The 23665-nt window shown below is 41.5% G+C and overlaps 1 protein-coding gene across 2 annotated transcripts in view; it reads right to left on the bottom strand.

Moving 5' to 3' along the window:
- Positions 1 to 23130, bottom strand: part of rbpjb (recombination signal binding protein for immunoglobulin kappa J region b) — a 41046-nt gene extending 17916 nt beyond the window's left edge. The window contains exons 1-2 of one of the 2 annotated variants that reach the window (XM_083541278.1): positions 22835 to 23130; positions 1570 to 1608 (exon numbers count right to left, since the gene is read on the bottom strand). In XM_083541278.1, coding sequence (XP_083397404.1) covers positions 1570 to 1608; positions 22835 to 22854 — 59 coding nt within the window. In that variant the 5' untranslated portion in view covers positions 22855 to 23130. Of the gene's footprint in view, positions 1 to 1569; positions 1609 to 22776 lie in introns of both variants that reach the window. The other variant, XM_083541279.1, reaches the window with a different exon arrangement.
- Positions 23131 to 23665: the final 535 nt, after the last annotated feature.

Here is a 23665-nt window from a genome sequence, read left to right as displayed (position 1 = left end):
TAGCGGCGGCACAAGGTGTGAAAGCCGTTCGGGCATTTTTCATATTTTAACAGTGACTGTGGCGGCTTGTTCACAGGTTCACGGGTCACACCCTGCACCCCAAAGTGTCAACACCCCTGCATATGCATTGTACTCACATGACTAAAAAGACAGTGGCGGGCAAATACAAAAGTCCCCAAAAAGCAGAAATTTTATTTGGGTCTGAATATAACAGTCAGATTACTGACATCTAAGTAATCTTTTGAGTAAAAGGGTAAAAGACCTGAAAAATCTAAAAGTTTTTTTTTTTATTATGAAAAGTGCCCACATACAGAAAAACCTCCTTGCGCACACACACACACACTCACACACACAAAAACGTGATCACACCTAGGCTGCATATTCAAATCAAAACTTTGTTGACGTCGTTATAAATGCAGGAACTTTGTATGATTCAAGACGTGCTAAAGGAATGGTACAGAGAGCGTACGTTTAAAGCTGTGATGTGGTAACTTGCAAATGTATTCATTTTAACGTGTAGATTTTCTCTGCTGCGGTCATCATTGTTGTGGGACGCATGCTTTCAAGTTTTCCCATTCGTGCTGCTCGGTGCCTGATGATTCCTTTTGTAAGGTTTCATTTGACAGCTTTGCCTACTATAATAAACACTACACACGCATACGAACTGAGACACGGCTTTTATCTAAAGTAATTGAGACAACGCATGCATGCTGCGTCTGCTGCCCTTCAGCCACAAAGTGAACTTTTTGAGAAGTAATTATGAAGAAGAACCCGTGTGAGCTCTCCCTTCCCCCCTGGTTCCGGCGTGCATTTGGAGTTCGGTCACACTTTGAAGTCAGCTGCTTATGTTCCAGCCTGCTCTCGATTCCTTTTCCTTTCTTTTTTACACCACCGTTTTCCATCACAGGGGCGACACACTGTAGAGTTGCGACGTCACTGTCGCAGAGTTCCTGGATCAACCAATAACACCAGTTACTGCCCATGTGGCTTTTCACATGTTCACTCTGTGTGGGTTCCCCCTAAAAACAAGGACTGGCTGCTCTGAATTTCCCCTTGATGTGTGTGTGTGTGTGTGTGTGTGTGTGTGTGTGTGTGTGTGTGTGTGTGCCTGCGTGCACTGTATCCTGATGGATCATGATCCCGCCCAGTGTTCCAGCAACCCAAAGAGGAATAAGTGAACGAGCATCCCAGGTCGGATCCCAATCAAAAGCCGAACTCTACGATGAATTCATAACGATGAGACTCACAAAATGGTTCTTGCTCAATCTCTCGTTTCCGTTTCAAAGAATCGAGAAAAAAAAAAAAAGAAAAAAAAAAAAAAGTGCTGCACTTGGGTCTTTAGCCAAAAGACTCGTCATAAAACTGCTACGACGTGGACCATAACATGGACGTCGTCATCGCAACCAGCCACTGATCCACGAGTAAAGATTTTTACAAAAACTAAAAAAAAAACCTCAATTTCACAGCATGGGACACCTCAGGGCATCACATCTCACACAGACCTGTTCTCGTTCAGAAGTTATTAGTCCCCTATGAGTGCGAACACTCGGGTAATGTTGGTTTGCTTACCTTGTCAGGCGCTGTGGTTGAGGGCGCTCCCCAAACTTCCTGTAAAGAGAAGACAGGAGACAGAAAACATGTGATTGTATGTAAAACTGAGACCTAAACCACAAATTAAACACAAACAACATGCAATTGTCTGCAAAACACCTGAGAAACCATTTGAGTCCAGCGGTGCATTGACATGCGGTATGACAATGTTTATTTCTTAGTGAGTCAGTGGAGACTCAAACTCTCAAAACAATCCTCATTGTAAAAGCAAACACATGCATAGACATAGAGACACACGCACGCACACGCACACACGCACACACACAAAGAGGCTACAGCTGTTATAGTGACCTTGGGACCGTTTGGTCATGTGACTGTGTACAAACACTAACAGGTGGCTCTGACTGCTCAATCCTCTCATTACTCTCCCACAGACAGCAGCACTGCCAAGCAACCATCCATTCACCACAATCTGCCTGCCAGAACCTCGCATCTCAACATAATCCAATACTTTACTTTGTATTTTTACTCACATCAGCGGGCATGCGCAAAAACTCTTTTGATAACAACCAGCTCCTTTTTGAAGAATCCAATTTTTGATAAATCCGATTTGACATGGAAAGTTTTTCTCCTGTGTTAAAAAAAATAAATAAATAAAATAAAAAAAAGCGCGGACAACTAACGAAATCTGACTCCCCGCCGACCTTTCTACCGACTGGATTTCTAAAGACTTAACGAATTTGATTTTACTAACAATGGACAATGTGTCGACGTATTACTGTAACACTAATACGCTCACTGGCCACTTTAATATGAACCCCGGGATCCTTGCTCAGTCAAGCGATGAACTAAATCAGCCAATCACATGGCAGCAGCACTGAGCATAAACTTATGTAGCACTTCGTATTGAATATTCATATCATCATATCTCTACAGTTTACACAGAATGGTGCAGCAAACAAAAAACATCCAAGAAGCAGCTGTTCTGTCGGAGGGGGAAAAAAAGCCTTTTTAATGAAAGAAAGTAATGGTAATCCAATAAACTACACATTACAACCATAGTAAGACTCTGAACACGTTGCACCATGAAGCAAAAGAGCACAGAAAGAGGCACAAATGCCTAGAACACAAATACAAGGCTACGGTAGGCGTCACTGAAACTGGACAATTGGAAATTAGGTCGGAAATGGGGCAGTGAAAAATTAAATTAAGAAATAAACCAGTTTTATTAAGCAAGATCTAATCAATTAACGAAACTAATAAATTATTGACTCGGAGAAACGCATACTCTAAACTTGCTGGTTAAACCCCTTTATGACTCTCAATCATGGAGGAATGTGAGGAGCAGAAACGGAAAACCCCAGACACTGGAACCCCTTTACCTTCGCTAACCTAAATATTTCATAATGGTAAACTCTGTCCGCAATATACCTTGGTTTTCTTTCTTGTAACCATATGACTAAGTCTCAAACCTCAGATCATCGGAGCATTATAGGAAATGCTGTCATAACTTTACTCATATCGCAACCTTACCACTCACGACATCGTATATGTTTGAAAAGTAGCTTTGTGATGGCAACTAAGCCAGATTTACCTACAGCATAAACCCTCTTAAACATGTGCCTAGATGGCAGGATGTGTACACCATACAACGTGACAAGCGTCTGATTGGCTGTGATACAGGCGTTATATAGAAACAGAATTTAGAATTTAACACCGTAATGACAGCAACATACACCAATCGGGTAGAATATTATAACCGCCTGCATAATATTGTGTTGGTCTTCCTTTTGCTGCCAAAACAGTCCTGATCCATTGAGCATTAACAGCATTAACTTCTTCAGCAATGTGAGCTACAGGAGCTCGTCTGTTGGATCAGACCACACGGACCAGCCTTCACTTCCCACATACATCAATGAGCCTCGACCGCCCACGACCCTGTCGCCGGTTCACCACTGTTCCTTCCTCAGAGCACTTTTGACCAGAAGCTGCAGTTTTGGAGATGCTCTGGCCCAGTCGTCTAGTCTTCACAATTTGGCCACAATTACGCTCGCCCATTTTTCCTACTTCTTACACGTCAACATTGAGGACAAAATGTTCAATTTCCTCCTAATATATTACACTCACTAACAGCTGCGACAGTAAAGAAATAATTAGTGTTATTCACTTCACCGGTCATAATGTTATAACGTCATACCTGGTCTGTGTACATCTTGCATATTCTAGTTTAATCATAACAGTGAAGCTATGCTATAGTCACAATATTGCGTTTTATATATATAATATGTGTGTTTATATACAATATTGCGTTTTATATATATAATATATATATATATATATATATATATATATACACACACACACACACACACACACACACACACACACACACACACACAGTAATCCCCCGTTTGTCACGGTGGTTACGTTACAAAACCACCCGTGATAAACAAAAAAAACCGCGATAAACGGCCACCACCCTAAAAATGTTATGCATACATACTCCATTTTGTAATTAATAATTATATTTTTAATAATAAATGTAATTATTTCAACATAAAGACATCAGCCAAACAAATGAGTTATGTGGCAAATGCAATTCCGCGATAAACCAACCAGGGGCACGAGATACGAATTGCAATAAAGCGGGGGATTACTGTGTGTGTGTGTGTGTGTGTGTGTGTGTGTGTGTCATATATATATATATATATATATATATATATATATATATATATATATAAAAATATCGAGATTGATTGAACATCTGAATGAACAGATTTATTCAATCGGAATGACTTCGTGACATGCGCCTATGTCCTGCCCTGTCAACAGAAGTTCCATATTTTTTTCTTATGCGTGCTATTTTATGTAAAGTGCTGCTCTTAATCAAGCAACAGCATGAATTTGTAGGCATACTACTGCTGGAAGCTGTGAGGAAAAGACGGGCGCAGGAAGCTGAGCTTTTTGGTGGCTGTGCATCTCTAAGGAGCATCTCAATCCTACCCCTCCCTCCTCCGAAAAGCGGGAGCGTGTGGATGAAAGTCAGTAGTGAGGACCGGCGGGAGCGGGTTGTATCGCTGGAATTTAGTGAACTGGAATGGAAACTAAACTTTTGCACGAGTCGCCAGTCATTCACACACATCCATGACCCCAGAAAAAGAGTCCGTCAGAAATCCAATTTCACTCATTTTATTTCACAAACTTGAAAGTTGTGCGGAATAAGGTGTTGTGACAAATCCAGTGTTCACAAGAGCACAGGTAAAAAAAGTTTGTGTATATCTTCTGCACGGGAATGATGAATGGGCTGATACGAGATCTGATACGGGTGCCAGGTGCAGAGATTTGAGGGACCGCATTTTGTCCCTCAAGAAATGGTCCTATCCATAGCGAAAATCGGTTTAACAGAATTATTTTGTTCGGTTTATAGAAAGGTAGGTCCCACCCTCTCGAACCGATTACAGTCTCATTCGGTTTGGGCATTTTTATTCCGATTGAGGAGTTTATACAGAGATTTTTCATTCGGATTGGACTTTAAAAGCGTTTACAATGCTCCATGTAAACGCACCTGTTGTTTTCATAGTGTTATTTTACTACTACAGTCAAAGGTTAGTAAAGGTACTGTTTATATGATCAAAAGGAATGTTTATCGAGCATTTGGTCTGTATCAGGGCTGATATCTGAATAATTAAATATTATTGATTAAATATTATTGATTCAGAGACCACATGATAAGGGGTCTCTGCATGAACATCGCTGCAGCGGTTCTTCTGCCCAGTGTGTACTATAGTCATCTATACTGCTGTGTGATTATTACCTTACTGTTTGTACTTTTTGCAGTCTTGTAGTACACAAATGTCTTATAACATCTTGAATAGAATTCTATTATGGTATGAATACTGAGCACATTCTCAAGTATTTAAAAAAAATGTAGGGATGGTTGCATAATCCAGCATGAAGTATCAGTGTGAAGATTGTTAGCAGGCCGTGTGATGATGAACCGACAACAACCTTGACTCCTCAGAAGTGGTGGCTGGAAGACAGAAGGAGACTCTGGAGAATTTGATATAGATGGGGGCGGGGGGAAATCAATGGCTGAATCTTCCTGGGCTGCAGGGACTCAGACAGACAGTCTGAGGGTCATGATGAAAAGCTGTAAAAGAGAGGGACAAAGGCACTGGAGTAGGAGGGAGGATCGGGCATGCGTAGAGGAGAATAAGAGGGAGATAAGAGAGGGAAAAAGGAGGCAATTAGAGGGGGGGGGGGGGAAGGAGGATGAAGCTAGATTGAGAGCAAAGAGCTACACACACACACAGAGACAGAGAGAGAGAGAGAGAGAGAGAGACAGAGAGAGAGAGAGAGAGAGAGAGAGACAGAAGAAGGACAATGCGTGTTAGATGGTGTGTAAGTAGAATAATTATAGAGCCAGGGATCAATATGGTTCCCACAGTGAAACAGTGATGTTTGAGTGGATAATGGATTCCAGCCTGTTCCAGACAAACGCTGCTGCCCACATTCAGCCCTCCAAATTGTAGCACAGACAAAACAAAACCAATAAGGAACCTACGCTAAGACGTGCAAAACATGTGTCCGAAATATACAACTTATGTATATGGATTTGCAAAGGAGGCATATATTACATCTAGAAGACTCTGGAGTTTTCAAAGAGTGCTATTGGGTCTAACAATTATGAATTGTTGGGTCCAACATTCCTGAATGTCTTGATTTGTTTTTTTAAGTACCGCCGGCCAGTGCAAGATTTAGGCTATTACAACATGCAATATCCACAATATCCACTAGGGGAAATGTAGCTACCATGATCTGCTTCTGTAATGCGAGATTATTTAAAATTAAAAAAAAGAAAAGAAAAAAAAAGGAACGATTGTTCCTCAACAAATAATTTTGCACCTCCAATGAAACCACGCTTACACCAAAACGTCACCCACATAGCAGAAAACGTGAAACTAGAAGGTTTCAGCCTCAGCCAAAAAAAAAAAAAAAAAAACACCACTGAGGACAGCAAGATATGACTTTGGAGCAAAACAAATAGTGTCTCTTATATCGTCGTTTACTTGGTGAAAAATCCCAAAAAACACATAGATCCTGGAGCGATTAGCAAGCTAAAATGTAATTACTGCTGCATGATAAGGTGTTAGCAAAACCGCACACTCTTTCCTTTCACGATTTAATAAGATGCAAACACGACAAGTGGCGAGAAAGATCTTAACGACAGGAGAATGTCAGGGTTGTGGAGAGAAAAACTAATGCACTTAACCTTTTTCTTTTGCTCTTATAGTGGTTCTGAAGAAACCTTTTCGCTCGTATTAAAATTGAAAAAATTATTGTTCGTTCGAACAGAGAAACAGAGAAGTAGTTCGTTCCCCTGCTGCCCACACACATGCAGATTAGAAAGTGTCAAAAAAAAAAAAAAGTAAAGATGGCAACCAGGGCCATTTCCTGTTAGTTCAATGAGATCATGTGTTGGAGCAGTTCTGTCTGTCTCCTCTCATTTTAGTCCAACAAAACAAAAACGCAACCATCGTGCAGGAAACTTTAAGTTCAAGCTTAACACACAGATCAGGGAGAAAACAGCCTGCACACGGAGTTCCTAAAGCTCTCAAGAGAGAACACCAGAGAGAATTCAGTCGCGCTCTCTCGACACAAAGGCCACGGCAGTAATGAATGTAACTGCAAGGAAAGTTGAGAGGGAAAGGGGGAGAAAAAAAAAAGGAAAAAAAAAAAACCCACATAAGGCGAGATGAATGGCAGCTGGCGACATTTCCCCCGGTGAACACTTATGAGAGGAGCTCAATAGAGGAAAAGGAAGTTATGTCGGAATTGTGTTTTAATCTGTTTTTCTGCACATTATCCATTTTTGCTTCCTTCCTTCCCTCCCTCCGGCCCTACTTCGTCCCACAAAAACGCCAAAAGTTAAAACGTCCAAGTCAAAAAAGACGTCTGCTAGATTTGAGGCAAATCGATACAAATGTAGTACCGTGGTTTTTAGATCTAGTTATGCCTTCTTTTGTGTTTTTTTTCCCCCCCTCATTCAATCGCTTGTATGGAATGCGTTTAAGCTGAAGCAAATACAAGCCTATAAATTCTAACTAACGACAAACTATAGAATTTATGAAGCGAAAATTAGAGTTAATAAACATTTTACACATGACGTAAGAAATTCAATAAAATAAAAACTACTTTTTTTTTTAATCCGGTTTAAAATGTTCCTTGGGTGCAAAAAAAACTTTGGGGTTTGGGAAAAGAGCCTCAGCATCCACAATCAAAATGAACATGTACTCGGGTTACGGACATACATACATTTTGCAGTGTCTCCGTCTTTAAATGCAAAACAAAAACCCAAACACCTACACAAGAGAAAAACTGTTTCCAACTGTGTCAGACTCACTGACGTAACCTAAACCCATTCCCGCTGGAGTTAAGAGGATATATAACCCGAGGTCGTTATACCTACATGAGCTTGAGAGTCGTTATGGGTGTTGACGAGCTGAGTGTCTGTATTAAGTGATAATAGGGGCTTCCCTCTCCCTTTTCCAAAAGGAAACGAGGGTGATGTAATGCCAGCACAAGCCGAACCTCTGGCAGGATGAGCGTTTCCGATATCAAGTCAAGAAGCTTTTATTGTCATTTCAACCATATATAGCTGACGCAGTCCACAATTTCTCCAGAACCCTGGTGCCACATAAAACCAAAACATCACACAACAGGACACAAAGCTACAGACAACACGAGACAGTGTGGGACAGATACACTAAACACAAAATAGCGCCGACCAGTAAACCTTCTGTATATGTTATACAGTGCAGCGTGCGAAAGGGAGAAACTGTAAACAAAAGAGTATTTGTAAACATAAAGTGAGAGCAGCAACCGAGAGGTGCAGAACAGCATGGACACAACAGGATAATAGGATTATAATAGAATATAGGTGGATGTGTAGGAATAGAAAGGAGTATTGAGAGTGTGTTTGAGTTCAGGTTATAACAGTTCAGCGTGTCCAAGTTTCAGCGCCGGGATCGCGTCACGTGACAAATCGAGTCTCCGAAGGATCATGTGACTGGGGCAGAGCTGAATGTCAGAATCGTAATTATATAAGACGCCTAGAAAAAAAAAAAGAGCTTTCGAAGAATTTCTTTGGGATTGGATTCAGATGTAGAATGTCCTGTCGACTTGATTTTCCCCGAGAGATTTCACACAACTGGGTCTCGACTAATTGGCCACGATGCTCAGTGCTAATCAAGAAGTTCTTATTGAATTTGTACGCTGAGCATGTCGATGCTGGTTAATTTAAATTGCTGGATTGTTACCAAACAACCCTATTATTTACACTATATGGACAAATGTTTGTGGACACCTGATAAGCTTCATATGTGCTTATTGATAAAATCCCATTCCACAATTAGTCGAAATTCGCTGTTATAATAAACTCCGCTCTTGTGCGAAAGGGCTTTGTGCACAGAAGCATTGTCATGCTGGGTCTTCTCGCTCTAATAAATGGAAACTCTAATCCCACTGCATCCAAAGACACCCTTTACAACTGTGTTTGGGAAAGAAACCACATATGGCTGGATAAGGCAGGAAATGTCTTTCATTCGGTTTCTTTTGGGCCTGATTACAGAGTGACTGCAACATAGTTGATGGAATATAGTTTATTTTAATGTCAATTCAAATTCTGAACCAAAAGTTTAAAAAAAATGGTGGCACAGTGGCAAGAAAATTCACCACATATCACCAGTGTGTGTGAGGAGAATCTTGAATTAATTACAAAACATTACCTGACAGTAGAGGAAAGACATTTTCAAATCAGGTTTATTTTAATTTAAGATGACTTCATACTTAACTCAGTACAATGCCATCTTTTTAATGAAATAGAACCCATCAGATTTATTCGTCTTACAGCACAGCAATTTGCCCTTTTCTCATTTATAAAAAAAAAAACGACTGCGAATAGAATGCGATGGAATATCCAAAAGAAAATTTAGCTCCTGTTATCAATTACACTATATGGACAAAAGTATTGGACAGCTGATTTTTCCAGCCATATGTGATTCTTTCCCAAATGATCATCACACAGTTGGAAGCACACAATTGTAAAGGATCTCTTTGGGTGTGGTAGCAGTACATTTTCCCAATGAACTAGAAGACCCAAACCCGTTCTAGAACCACAGTGTTCCCCTGTGCACAAAGTGATGTCCATTAAGATATAATTTACATGGGATGGAGCGGAAGATCGCACACCACTGCTAGTTGCACTTTCACACGTGTGCATTACTGATCAGGCGTATACTCTGAATATTGTGGTCTGATTTATTATGTATTGTCTTGTACAGTCTTGTCTAGAAGCTAAATGTATAGTGTTCCTTGTGTGTGTCGACACCACTGAAAAATAATCCTGATTCCGATTTCATCAAGGGAAGTGTCTTATAATGGGTTTAGAAATGATCTGCCCCGCGGTCAAAACATTCACAATAATAAACAAACTATAAGGTTGATGACTGAAAAATCTACAGAGGGAGATGCAGATTGAAAAATGATGTCGGTTGAGATATTCAAGTTTCATGTTGATGCTTTGTTTGTTTGTTTGTTTTACAGTGATAGCTTTGATTTCCCGGAAAACAGAAATACTGATAAAGGCAGAGGGCGAGTGTCGGCCTAAAGAATCAAGAGCGATTGCTAATCTTCTGACAGCTGAGACGGATCAAACTTTTTCAGATTTTCACTGTCAGTGTTGTGAAACAAAAGTCTGTCTGTACCCAGACGACTCCGGATTCTTCTTTATTGCATGTCAAATTAAATGGTAACAAAAGAAAATTGGGGAAATTGTGGGGAACTGAAAATACTGAGCCAACTGAAATCTGCAAGCTGAGGAATGGTTACAAGCCACACGTTCTGCACGCACGCCCAAACACCATTCGTAAACCAGGCCGTCAAACTCGAGGCTCGTGTTTTAACACTGGTACTTTGACACCGCGCTGAGACACGTTTCTGAGAACTGCTAAAGCAGGAGGGATCAAGTGAAGAATGTTGACCGTGTTATCAAGTAAACTGATCTAACCTAGCGTTCTCTCTCGTTTTGTCTGCTCCATCACTCCCTACAATAGCCTACGCGACGATACGATTACATTTTAGATACACTTGCGGCAACGCTACACAAAAAAAAATAAATAAATAAAAAAAATAAATAAATAAAAAATGGGGATCGCAACACGTTTGTGTTCGCAGGTCACAACGAGATCGTGGAAAGCGATTTTGTTCGTCACCGAATGCCGGATTCGGACGAGAGCTTTCCGTTTACTACCTCGTGTATCTCCTCTTGCGTCCTGCTTTCACCCGTGAATTTACTCATCCCTCAACACCGCTTTGGCACACCGGTCTGTGCAGCTCGCCCAGGGATTTAAATCAGCAGCAGCATAAAAAAACATAGACCGAGTGGATTTAAAGTACAGATAGCGTTTCAGGGCTTCAGGGGATTGGTCCTCGCTACTTACAGAAGTGCCATTATCACTACTGCTGAATGTGTGTGTGTGTGTGTGTGTGTGTGTGGTGAGGCTTAAAAAAAAAAAAGATCAACGTGAGCAAAGAAAACGCAACTCTTTTTTTTTTCTTTTCTTGATGTGTGTGTGTGTGTGTGTGCGCGCGCCTTTGGTGTGAAAGTGTGAATTACACTGTGGTGGTGGGCAGTAAATTAGAAGCATATCCTGCTTGTCAGGTGCCTGCAGGCACAAAGATAAATTTCTAAGAGCTAACCACTGTGACAACGTTTTCAGTGGTGGGTCATTGAGAAATACCATCTTCCTGATGTCACTCAGCGATCCGACCTCAACCTGCCACCAGAAGCAGTTTGGCACGCCAGCAGCACGCTGTGGTCTCTCACAGGACCTGGAGCGCCACAAACTTGCACAGAATACCAAAACTTATTTGCAAACTAATTTTTTTGTTTGTTGAACGAGCAAGTGAATAAATACCTAGATTTATGGGGAGCGTTGTGTAATGTGGAACACAGTGTGTGCATCAAAGCTTGACAAATTCATCCACTATTTATTAAAACGGGTTGTTTTTTTTTCTTTCAACAAAATACTGATAACGAACATTAAAAAAAATAAATAAATAAACCACTTTCACACTCACACACACACACACACACAAAAAGAAGAAACTATGGCATTTGTTCTAACAAAAAACTTTTCACTCTGCAGGAACTCTACAGTTGCCTGGGGGGATGAATATGAGGCTGCACACATATATAATCATTTGGTCATCTATTAGTAAGAGAAAAAAACAAAAGAACTTCCACTACAAAAACACACACACAAAAAAAAAAATGTTTGTTGACTAGCACACATCCAGTAATGCACTTAAAAACACACTGTTAAAAATGGTCTCCCAAATAGTCGGGAAAACAATGAAGGGTGCAAAATACTCCGATATCCCTCGCAATTGCAGTTCTATAGAGCGGCAACGTTGCCGAATTAACCAGGTAAATGCCATTGTCGTGACTGCGTGCGGTTTTGAAAGAAACGATTCCTAAAAGCACGTCACAAGATGCAGAACCTTTGCGTCACAAAGCTCCATTAGAATGACAATTGGCTTTGTGTGTTGTGGTCGGATGAGGATGTAATAGCAGTAAAAACTGCTCATACAGACACTGAAAATACGGAGGAGACTAAGTGATGCTTTGGGGACGGTTTGTGGCTGAAGGTTTAGGGGTTCTTTTGAAGACATCCTGATTTCTGCTAAGTACCAGAACAGTTCATTTTAAGCAGAAGCACTCGGTTTTGGGTGCCTTTGATAGCAGATGAAGATTTGGCCATAGATTGAGCTTTCGGCAAGATTCTTCAACCGGTTCAGGAAACACAAAGTGCTGTGCAAAAATCATCTCAGGCTTTCAAAGCAAAAAACCTGGGAACATAAAAGATTCAAATGAAATCCCTCTACAGGTATCTCCAACCTAGAAATTACTAGTGGAGCCTCAGTGCTATAATTCTCTGGTACACTGTATTCACTGTATGGGAACATACAATTTCCCAGTATGATTCAGCTCAAAACACCACTTTTACACACTTACAAACCAGGTACCATTTTTATGAAAATACTTTTTGATAAAAAAGGTGCTAATCTTTAATAAACAACTACAAGTGTGCTCAATTATTCTTCTTGAAGGCATTTAAAACACGGCCCTTGAAGTTTGAAAACTATCTGGTAGCCCACCACAACCCACACCTGGACACTGCAGAACAGTTTCAGAGATATATCACCGGTCGTGTTTGAGAGAACGGAGTATAAAGAAAGCCTGAGTCGGTCCTGTAGTCAATGATGTTCACTAATGTCACAATACTTCCATTAAACCGCCATTAACCAGTCACTGTGGTTAAAACACAACTGTCTCTTAAGTTCCTTTACTATTCAACAATTCAAAAAAAGTACAAATTCCACATCAATTCTGTGGTGAATCCTCACAGGAAAGACAGATGGTGGTGTGTGCCAGCAATGTGCCACTGTGCCAACAAGGCCAAGGACCAAACAGTGTCACTGTTACGGGTGAGACATGCCATACAAGCATGTACCCATTCAAATTCCTCCAGAGGAATCCTGAATGACACAAAAGGGACAAACGGGATCTGAAGATGCAGGAATGTACAAGGGAAATGGGAGGGTAATGGAGCTCGAGACATAATTGGGGTAAACTCGTTTCATGCACCGGGTGCCTAAGCCAAAATGTGCCATATGCCTTTTCCTGGGTTCACCACATGCCCATGTGTAAAAGGCTTTTAGGCTCATTTGTTCTTTGATGAATTGAACCGGGTCACTTTGTGCCATCTGATGCGCTGCTTTCCGGCTTTCCGAGAAACACGGGGGTGACTGCGGCTTAAGCAACTGGGTGACATTTTCTTTTTCTGGGCAAATGATAAAAAAAAAAAAAAAAAAAGTTTTTTTTGATCGGTCATGCCCGATTAGGAATTTGTGCAAGATGTTAGAACTAAAGAAAAAACACTTTCGTTGATGTGCTCAGCAGAAGATCCGTTTTGCTCAGTTCCTCTCAAACGCAGTTCAATGTCATCACTTTGATTTCCTGTTTCTAGAAAACATGTTGACGTGTGGAATAAAACGAGGGACTTGAAGCTTTCAAAGCGATTTAAACGACAATTCCTTCAGTTGCCTTCGCTTTCAAACCATACCACACCCACAAGGAAGTAGGACACGTAAAGTGCCCAATTTTGGGGGAGCAAAGGAATCACTGAGATCAGACACTAATTTCTGCCTTGAAATCCCCTGACTAATGACACAAGGGTGGAGCGCATCGGAAAAGCGAGGCTCGGCGTGGCCGGTTCTGTTTTGGCTCGGTCGTATCGGGTCGGGTCGCCTCAGGCTAGGCGCATATGGTTGAGCCCACAGCACCAGCTCCTTGTTGTCAAGAGGACATTTTAATGACAGGGAAGTGTCAAAGAAAACTCTCTCACACACACACACACTCTCACACACTCTCACACACTCTCACACACTCTCACACACTCTCACACACTCTCACACACTCTCACACACTCTCACACCACTTCCAACATCAAGCAGGGCCCATAGATGTTCCATATGGGTCTTTGTGGAGAGCCGCTTTGCTGTTGGCCGCTTGCCTAAAACAATCATGCATGCACACACATGAACATGCGTACGCATACACACACATCGAAGTGTGCACTTTAGGGCTGTTCGAGACAGAAAAAGAAACATTCCTTTGGATGTTTCGGAGTCTTTTTACTAGTTTGCCATGAGCTCCAATTAAAAGAAATTACACTTTTATCCTAAGCCTATTTTGATGGATTAGTTAGATCTTTACAAAATAAAATCTGTAAATCTTACATAATACAATTTAGGTTTCAACTAAAAATGGAAAATGGGGGGATTGGATTGTCTGGGGAAAGCTTTAAAAAGTACACAAAAACACACACATGCGTTCAATATGCATCAGCAAATGAGGAAGGAAAAAAATGATCCACAAGTTAAGCGGTTCAGGGTTGCCAGATTGGAATCTGCTAAATTTACAAAATACAATTTAGGTTTCAATGTAACATGGGTAAAAATGTGTTGGAGGAAAACTTTAATAGTACACAAAAACACACATATGCATTCAATTTGCATCAACATGAAGGACGCCTTACATGGACAAAGATTTAAGGACTTGTGAGCATGAGATCCGTACGTGCTTTTGGAACATCCCAGTTCCAATTTAATCCCCATTTACTGTTATAAAAACCTCCACTCTTCTGGGATGTTCCACTAGATCTTGGAATGTGCTTGTGAAGATTTGTGCTCATTCAGCCACAAGGGTTTTAGTAAAGTCAGGTAGTGCTGTAGGGTGAGGAGACCTGGGGTGTGGTCAGTGCTTCATTTCATCCCAAAGGTGTATATAGCAGCTCACTTAAGATCATCCATTCCAAATCATATCTTCATGAAACTGGCTTTGTGCACATCATTGTTGTGCTGAAACAGGTTTGGGTCCTTCCAGTTCAAGTGAAGGAAAAATGTAAAGATCCAAATGCATCCTATACAATTGTGTGCCTCGAATGTTACGGTTTGAGGAAGAATCACATATGCTGAAAAGGTCAAGATTCCCAAAACGTTTGTCCGTATAGTGTGTGTAACTGACAAAGCAACATTTTTTGGGGTTTTCACATTTATTAAAAGCAGCACACTCGCAGTCTCTTCTGCGTTCCAACTGAATATCTGGAATCAATACAGGACAGAAAAAGATGCAACACTTTTGCCACCATTTTGAATTCTCCGAACAACTTGTTATTTTTGAAGTGTTATGTTTCATATTAAATCACCAGGAAAAAAAGAAAAAGAACCCTGCACCGCTTTTTTGCTCGTAAGTTTTAGCGCTTTATTTCTTTCCCCGAACCCTTTTTTCAGTGGCCAAACTTTGAGCTATTTTACAGTTTTATTACTTACATTTTATTGTGCTTTTATTATTGTTTTTTTATTTTTATTATGACGTACTGCTTTAATTTGTTTCGCTGCACATTTATCCCAATTCCGGACTGCTCTTTCGTTTGAAAAGTATATTTTCTTAGTATGTTCCAAATACTGATCTAAAGCCTGGCCAAGTGTAAATGAATGGCCTGCTTTGGAATGCTTTCAGAATGGAGGTTTTCTTACGGAGAGAATTCGAGTCGACACGATCCTCGTCGAAGGGAATATGACTGTAAGCCTGTGCACTCGCAGTGACCCATCGCCACATACGTTAGCTGGAAAAACTCATGACTTACGTACACTAGAGGACCACAAAACAGGTGCTGTGGGGTCCATTATTCAATGCGCCTGCTCGGATATCCGGCATGCCGTCTGTCTCACCACAAATAACAGCCTCCTTCCAATCGCACAACCTTGAGCGAATACCCCATGGTCTGAGTCTAAGATGCTAGAGAATATACCAAGAAAATGTGAAGAAGGAAGTGGAAAAGAACGCAGTCAGCCATTTCACAAAGTCTCATCTGACCTTTAGCCCACTTGTGCTCCTTAGCAGGGGAAGAGGAGGGGAGGGAAAATGTGAGAGACAGAAGGTGTTAGTGATACACTGTGTTGCATCCTCACTTGCCATCTGCTTACTACGTGCTGCTGTAAATGAGGCAGGGAGGAGAAAAAAAAACAAAAAAAAAACACTTATTTCAGTTCCTTGATCACCTTTATGCTTGCTTTGCTCTCATTTCTGAGTTCCTGAGATGAGAAGAGATGCTGACAGGGGAGAGTCCCGGCTCTCTTTCACTTTGATGCCTCTTCAAGAAACTCCCTTCCAGATTCATGGCTATCGAAGCCTTCTGCCCAAACACATGTTGCAACACAACCCAGATATGTTCTCCAATATCCGTCCTGCAACGTGGTTACCGGCTTTGCACAGCCGCATATTGTAATTCGAACAGCCACGTATGATGTGCGGTTTGTAAAAAAAAGACTTTCAAACAACCGGCAGAAGTGATGATAGCAACATAATCAGTTTCTCGACTCGATTAGATGGGAAGCTGGACCGATCAACCCTTTTTTTTTTTTGCAAATAAATTTCCTTCAAAGCCGAGTCAATAGTGCAGAATATGAGGACTCTCAGGAGCATAACCAAAAGCATAACCAAGCAAACTGGGTTTTTTTTTGTTTTGGAAGCATTGGTGGAAATCGCCTATCCGAGTGTATTGTAGATAAACTAGTGACTGGAAAAAAAGTGTTACCTCAATATATCACTGTGTATATTTAATATCAACCTGCATGTCAAGTTTGAACAGAAATGTGTTGATACTCAGTAAAAGCCTGATACACAGTGAATATACTGCTGCACACAGATACTATTACACATGGATTGTGTTCTTAATGATCTTTAGAAAGCTGTACTCAGTGGGTCCTTGTCATTTTTACAGTTGTATAGTTTCCTAATAAAGAGTTTCAGAAGACTGGGGTTAGAAAGTAAAAAGAAAATGTCATCTGACTTAAAAGAGGTGTTTGGGGGGTTTGACATTTCGAGAAATCCGAACAAGGAACTTAACCACCTCTGATAAAACGAGTGAAAAGAGATTGTTGTGATGGTTTGAAACAAACAAACAAAACAGACACAGTTAGAAGAATGTCCCTTTTTTTTTTTAAACATAACCATGATGAGTGAAGTAAAAAGAAAGAAAGAAAGAAAGAAAGAAAGAAAGAAAGAAAGAAAGAAAGAAAGAAAGAAAGAAAGAAAGAAAAAATAGGACAGAGACAGACAATCAGAAAGAAAGAACGAAAAGAGCGAAAGAAAGAAAAAAAGTGAACGAAAGAGCGAAAGACAGAAAGAGTAAAAAAAGACAAAAGAGTAAAAAAAAGACAGAAAAGAGTGAAAGACAGAAAGAGCAAAAGAAAGACAAAGAGAGAAAGACAGAAAGACAAAGACAGAAAGAGTGAAAAAAAAAGAGAGAAAGAGTGGAAAAAAAAGACAGAAAGAGTGGAAAAAAAGACAGAAAGGGAAAGAAAGACAGAAAAGAGTGAAAGACAGAAAGAGCGAAAGAAAGAAAGAGCAAAAGAAAGAGAGCGAAAGAAAAAAAGAAAGAGAGAAAGAGAGAAAGACAGAACGAGTGAAAAAAAGACAAAGAGTGAAAGACAGAAAGAGCGAAATTAAGAAAGAGCAAAAGAAAGAAAGAAAGAAAGAAAAAAGAGCGAAAGAGCGAAAGAAACAAACAAAAGAAAGAAACGCGGTACTCCAGACCGCAGCTCACGATGCCTCTGAGGAGATGATGGACCACTTTAAACTCTTGGTGACTCCGAGTCGCCACTTGAATATTTATTGCTGATACCTGCGAAAGCGCTGCACAACCTCAAGCAAGATTCCTCTAAGCACACATGATGGCTTGTTCTGGCTGGACATGTTCGTAAGTAAGAGACAAAGCGAATGAACAGAAACACTGCGTTTGGGTTATAAAAACATCTTTATATTAAATAAAGTTGCAACAGTGGCATTTCTTCGGGAGTCGAGCAGCACAGAAATTGAAACGGCGGCTGGGACATTTCGGTGGTTGTTTTGCTTTTCCCTGCCTCGGCACATTAAAGCGAGCGAGACGGTCGCGGCACAAAAGTAAATGTCACTGTTTCCAGTTACTAGGCAAACTCGTATAAACAGCTACGCGAAAGAAAACCCCTTCACATCCTCCAGAGCCGGAGAGAATTCGCCGTCACTCAGTCACAGCGCAGCGCCGAGGCCTTCGTCTCCAGCCAACACAAACAACTCATCAGCGAGAGCCATTTGCTGTCCCACACAATCACACAATGAGCATGTCTCCGCTCTGCTTTCTGTTTCAGCCAGACTCGCTCCACTTGTGAGGCCTTTCGCATGCGTTCCGACTCATCTAAATGGCCAAAAGATCCCGAATGAAGAACACATCTGATAAGCTATGATTTCTCTATCTCAAAAAAAACAAAAAAAAAAAACACGTGGGCTCGAGTTTATAACGATCACGTTTCTACATTGAGAACGGCCCGAGCCGAATGTGAGGCAGAAATGAAAATCACATATTGGAGGGGAATCGCTTCATGTTTTCTGAATGAAACATCCTGGCTGGTAAGGGAGGGGAAAAAATATCTAGAACTGCTGACGCTGAAGAAAGCAAAGTTCCCTTCGCCGGGGCTGTGAATGTAACCGAGCGGCTGGAGCGAGAATCAGGAAACTGTGAAAGTAAAGGGCACTGTAAACAGCACTCTTCTCCCAAGCTTGTTTTTTTTCCTCTTCTTATCCATGAGCCAAGCCAAAGCAAACACAATGGAGGAACTATGATTTCTGTCCAGTCGCCTCGGTGTTTCATAAAACTGCACTTCCCCTCGTCTTAACTGGATTTTTGGCTGGACTCTGCAAATACGTTCTGATCCCCTACGATAACGCTAATACAATTTAAAACATACCGAGCTCGCCCGAGTAAACGGTGCGCTTCGGTTTCTTGGCGTGAAAACCCAAACCTCATGCTTGGCACAAAAACTGGCTACTTCACACAGAAGTTAGTCAAACGTCAATACATCGAGAGGAGAATCGATCGAACCGGAGCGGCTTTTACAGACATTTGGCTTTTACAGACGTTCAGCGTTTTCACAGCTAAATCTGACACGCACTCATCCGCTGACATCACAGCTGTGAGCAACCAGCGTCGAAAAAGGCCAACGTTCATGTGGTGAGGGACTGAAACGTCTCGCTGAAATCCTAAAGACATGCTTCGTGTGCGGCTGGCACCAACGAAAAGTCACCGGAGTTGAAATGGTCCGTGACCTAATGGAAGCTTCGCTGGATTTCCTCCTCATATGCTCATATTAACACTTCATTACAGACTCTAATGCTTTCAGGAACACTGCGTGTGTGTCTGATGCAAATCTCGGCTTCCTTTTTTTCTTTTCAACGTTGTCACTGCTGCAAATAAAGTGGTCGGAACAAGGAGACGTGGCTGAGAAAAGCGAGAGACTAATCGTTTACCTTTTGCTCAGGTAACTGAGGGTCGGGTAGAGGTCACACTCATTTTCTCCCTCTCTCTCTCACACACAGAAAAAAATCTCTCTCCAGTCTCACATCATTTCTCTTTCACTGTCTCTTTCTGTCTCTTGTTTGTGTACGTTATTATCTGTGTGTGTGTGTGTGTGTCTTGTTTTGTGTGCTTTTCTCTCCCTCTCTTTCTCTCTGTGAGTCTCCTGGTTTTGTTTACATCTTTCCCTCTTTCTTTCTCTCAACGTCTCTTGTTTTGTGTATGTTTTTCTCTGGGTCTCTCTCCATGCGTCTCTTGTTTTGTGTGCATCTCTCTCTCTCTCTCTCTCTCTCTCTCTCTCTCTCTCTCTCTCTCTCTCTCTCTCTCACGCTTTGTGCCTCCTGTTTTTGTGTACGTCTTTCTCTCCCCGGGTCTCTCTCTCTTTCCGCGTCTCAAACCTTCAACTTGATAATAGGCATTAGGGATAGATAGAGGCCCTGTGGGAACACTTCTCTTTTAACACATCTCACCTCTCTTTTGCAAGGTCAGACCCCAGCAACACACACACACACACGCGATACCGAAGGGGATAAACTTCCACCGAACAGCGCAACCTGAAAACGAAAATAATGACGATGACATGCGCGTTCAATCAAATCGTTAAGTCAAATCCTATTCCCTCGGGGCAAGTCGTGCTGGAACAGGTAATTAACACTTTCATGATTCCACATGAGGCTGAGATTACTATCCAAAACAGATCGTCTTTCCCCTGCTGCTTATATCCTATAACACAATAGGTGTCTATGGGTATAACAATGATCAGTTTTCTTTCAACACATTTATAAAAAAAATAATAGTAAAAAAAAAAAAAGGGAACACTCGCACCAGTGTATTCCAGAAAACACACCGAGCTTCAGTTCCTTTCTACCTTTATACACTGACCACATTTAAAATGATCAGATTATTATGAAATGATACTTTGGGTAAAATGATGTATCTCATTATTGGTAACGAGCTTGAAAACGAACGCTTCACTTTGGTCAACTGATCTTGATACGACTTTGCTGTTACACGTCCCTTTTCTAACACCCTCCTCCCAAAAATAAACAATAAATACAAAAAAATACAAAAAGGGTGTGTGTGTGTGTGTGTGTGTGTGTGCGTGTGTGTGTGTGTGGGGGGGGTTCACTATTGTGGCACACTTCTTCTCCCTTGAGCTTTCTTGACCAGGGAACAGGTGGAAGAACCAACCCTTCGTTTAAAAAAGAAAGAAAAAAAAAAAGAAGAAGGAGAAAAAAGAAAAAGCTAAAAGGGACAGCCGAACAGTTGCAGCTCCAGCCGTTTACACATCAATATCCTGTCTCATGCTAATAAAGCCTCCTTATGGCCCTTTAATTACATGTATGCCTTTACCCCACCCCCCCAAAATCAGCGGATGACCCCTCGTCTTTTCTAGTGTTCAGAGACGGGCCTCAGTGGATAAAATCAGACAGACAGGTGGCCGTTCAGCCAGTTGCTGGCTTCTCTGAGCAAACAGAGGCAGTTCAGGTCTGCTGGAAAGCCCCCATACAGCCAGCCCTGTCAATGCTGCTTTACACACACACACACACACACACACACACACACACACACACACACACACACACACACACAGTCACCTACTGAGCTGCCTAAAGGATTATAAAGGGGAGCAAAGAGCTTATTTAAAAAGAACGCTGAGCAGAAAAGAAAAATGAGACTTTACATATGATGCATTAAATGCGATGTGATGCCGCCGCCTTTTTACTGAAACAACTAAAAACGGCACCCGAATTTAACTAATAAAATACATAACACTATGATTACAAATGTGTTTTTTTTTTTAAGAATCAACATGGTCTATTGGTTTGTACATATAAATAAATTTAAAAAAGGCGACACTATACGCTCATAGGGCAAAAAAAACTAGAAAATTTTTACCAGACTGTAAATATTATAAAAAAATAAACCAATAAATAAAAAGATACAGAATATATTTGGCGTGCATTATCACAAATACTGGTGTCTTATTCGAATATCAACATTACACACAATGGGATGAGTAAATAGAATTGAAAAAGCACCGATACACAGATTTTTAGTGATCGTTGTTAATGTTTTAGATATCTTACAAAAAAATTTATAAAAAAAAAGAACATGCAGAGAGGAAAAAACAGACTAAAATAAGAGTCATGTACAGTTTCTTCTACAGTTTACACACATTATGGACATCGAGATGATACTACATTTTGGGCAGAGACGGGTTGTGATTTTTAGGGAGATTTATAAAGCAGAAAACTTCATTCTATATGATATGTTCGTTAAGTCTTCGCCGGGATGCTTGTGTCATGTAAAGAGCGAAGGAAAGGTGTGTAAGAGATGCTCAGATTACTGAAAGTACAGAGGAAAGAAAACATGATGTGAAGGATAAAGTGGGTCTATAGTACAGAACAAGACCTGGCAGAAGAAACAGCCTTTTTTTTTTTAAACCAGTTTTAGTAAGAGAACCAAGCAAGAGGATGTATACTCGTTCTGGAAGCACGTTTTTTAAAATATATAATAAACTAGGATTTATTCGAATATATAAAGCTTTCAGGTTGGACTTGGAGCTGGTGGATAATGTCCTCAGTTGCACTCGGCGGTGCGGCGCGACCTCGAATCACAGTGATATCAGCAGCAGCAGCGGGGCTGTTTGGTAAACAACACTCAAGCCGAGAACACACACACACACTACACGCTCTCACACACACACTAGGCTTCCCCGCACACACGCCGAAGTAACTTACAACACCAGATACAAGGCAAAAACCAATGTAAGGCGAAGGCACAGACAGAGACGGGGCTTCTCCGAAACAAAGCCCCTGAGCTGCACATCCAACACTTCTCATTTCAACATTCCGCGCGTGCGTGCGTGCGTGTGTGTGTGTGAGAGAGAGTGAGTTTCCCCCTACAATGCGAATATTTTTATTACACAGCTATTACCTGGATGTAAAGCTACCCCAAGGAAGAATGGCTGAAGGTTAGCTGCTTAGCCCTTAACTGGCATTCAGAGGCTCAGCGTAGAACACACACTCACACAGCCCATAATAATACAACACAGGGTAGCAACAGTCACTACACACGGGACAAAAAGAAAGACCACATTAACACACGCAAACAGAATGTCCGTTAAAAAAGTGTCCGTTAATAACCGAAATGATGATCCGGGAGCTGATGTGCTGCCACACGGCTTCATGTGAAAGTAACCTACTTAGAAAGCACTTGGGCTCTCCGGGCTCAGCAGCAGCAGCGCTGAATCTCGGACTTACCCTGTCACAACAGGCGCCATCTTCCACAAACTCTCACCCAAACTCCAACACTCGCGAGATCCGCGCTCGCAACACCCGACCAGCCGCCGAGACAAGCCAAGCGGACTGGGGATGAAGGGACGAGGGAGACAGAGGAAAAAAAAAAGGGGCGGGCACCGTGGAGGAGGAGGAGGGAGGGAGGAAGAGGTAGCGGAGGGGTGGAGAGAGGAGTGTGGGGGGGAGGGGGCACAGGGAAGAGGGAGGGGGGGTGAGAGAAAAGGGCAGACGCCACAACAACAGGCGTGGGAAACTTCTCCGATCTCGCGAGATTTGGAAAACTCTCACAATAGAGTGTAGCGCCGAGACGAGCTCATGTTATCGTGAGAGTTGGCGCGGCCCGGCTGGGTTACACCGGGCTGTACAGGGAGGGCGAGCCACCGTCCTTTATCGTGTTGTGGAAAAGAAAGCAAAAGTGAGATGTGGTCATTGTGTGGTTTTATTTGATTAATTAAAATATGGCTTTGCTCCATCATGAAGTGATTACACACCATGCAATATGAGAATGATTCAATAAAAAAACAAGAAATGCAATACTTTTTTTAATGCTGTGGAATATTCCCACTTTTTTAAAACATCTCATTTGTGTGGGAAAAGTCTACAAGACAATACTCCCTTTTTTTTAGTGTCTCGTAGATCAAGTGACCATTTTTTTTCCACGACAGCGCATTGAAGAGCTGAATAGAGAGTATGGATTATATGAAATTCAGCTATCTTCACTGCTCCTGGTCAGGGTTGCATTGGATGCGAAATCTATCTCCAGGAACACTAGATGTGAGGCGGGATTTAGCATAT

The sequence above is a fragment of the Silurus aristotelis genome (assembly GCF_946808225.1).
Source record: "Silurus aristotelis genome assembly, chromosome: 5".
Lineage (NCBI taxonomy): Eukaryota > Metazoa > Chordata > Actinopteri > Siluriformes > Siluridae > Silurus > Silurus aristotelis.
The sequence above is the reverse complement of the archived record's forward strand: the minus strand, read 5'-3'. Positions and strand labels throughout refer to the sequence as shown.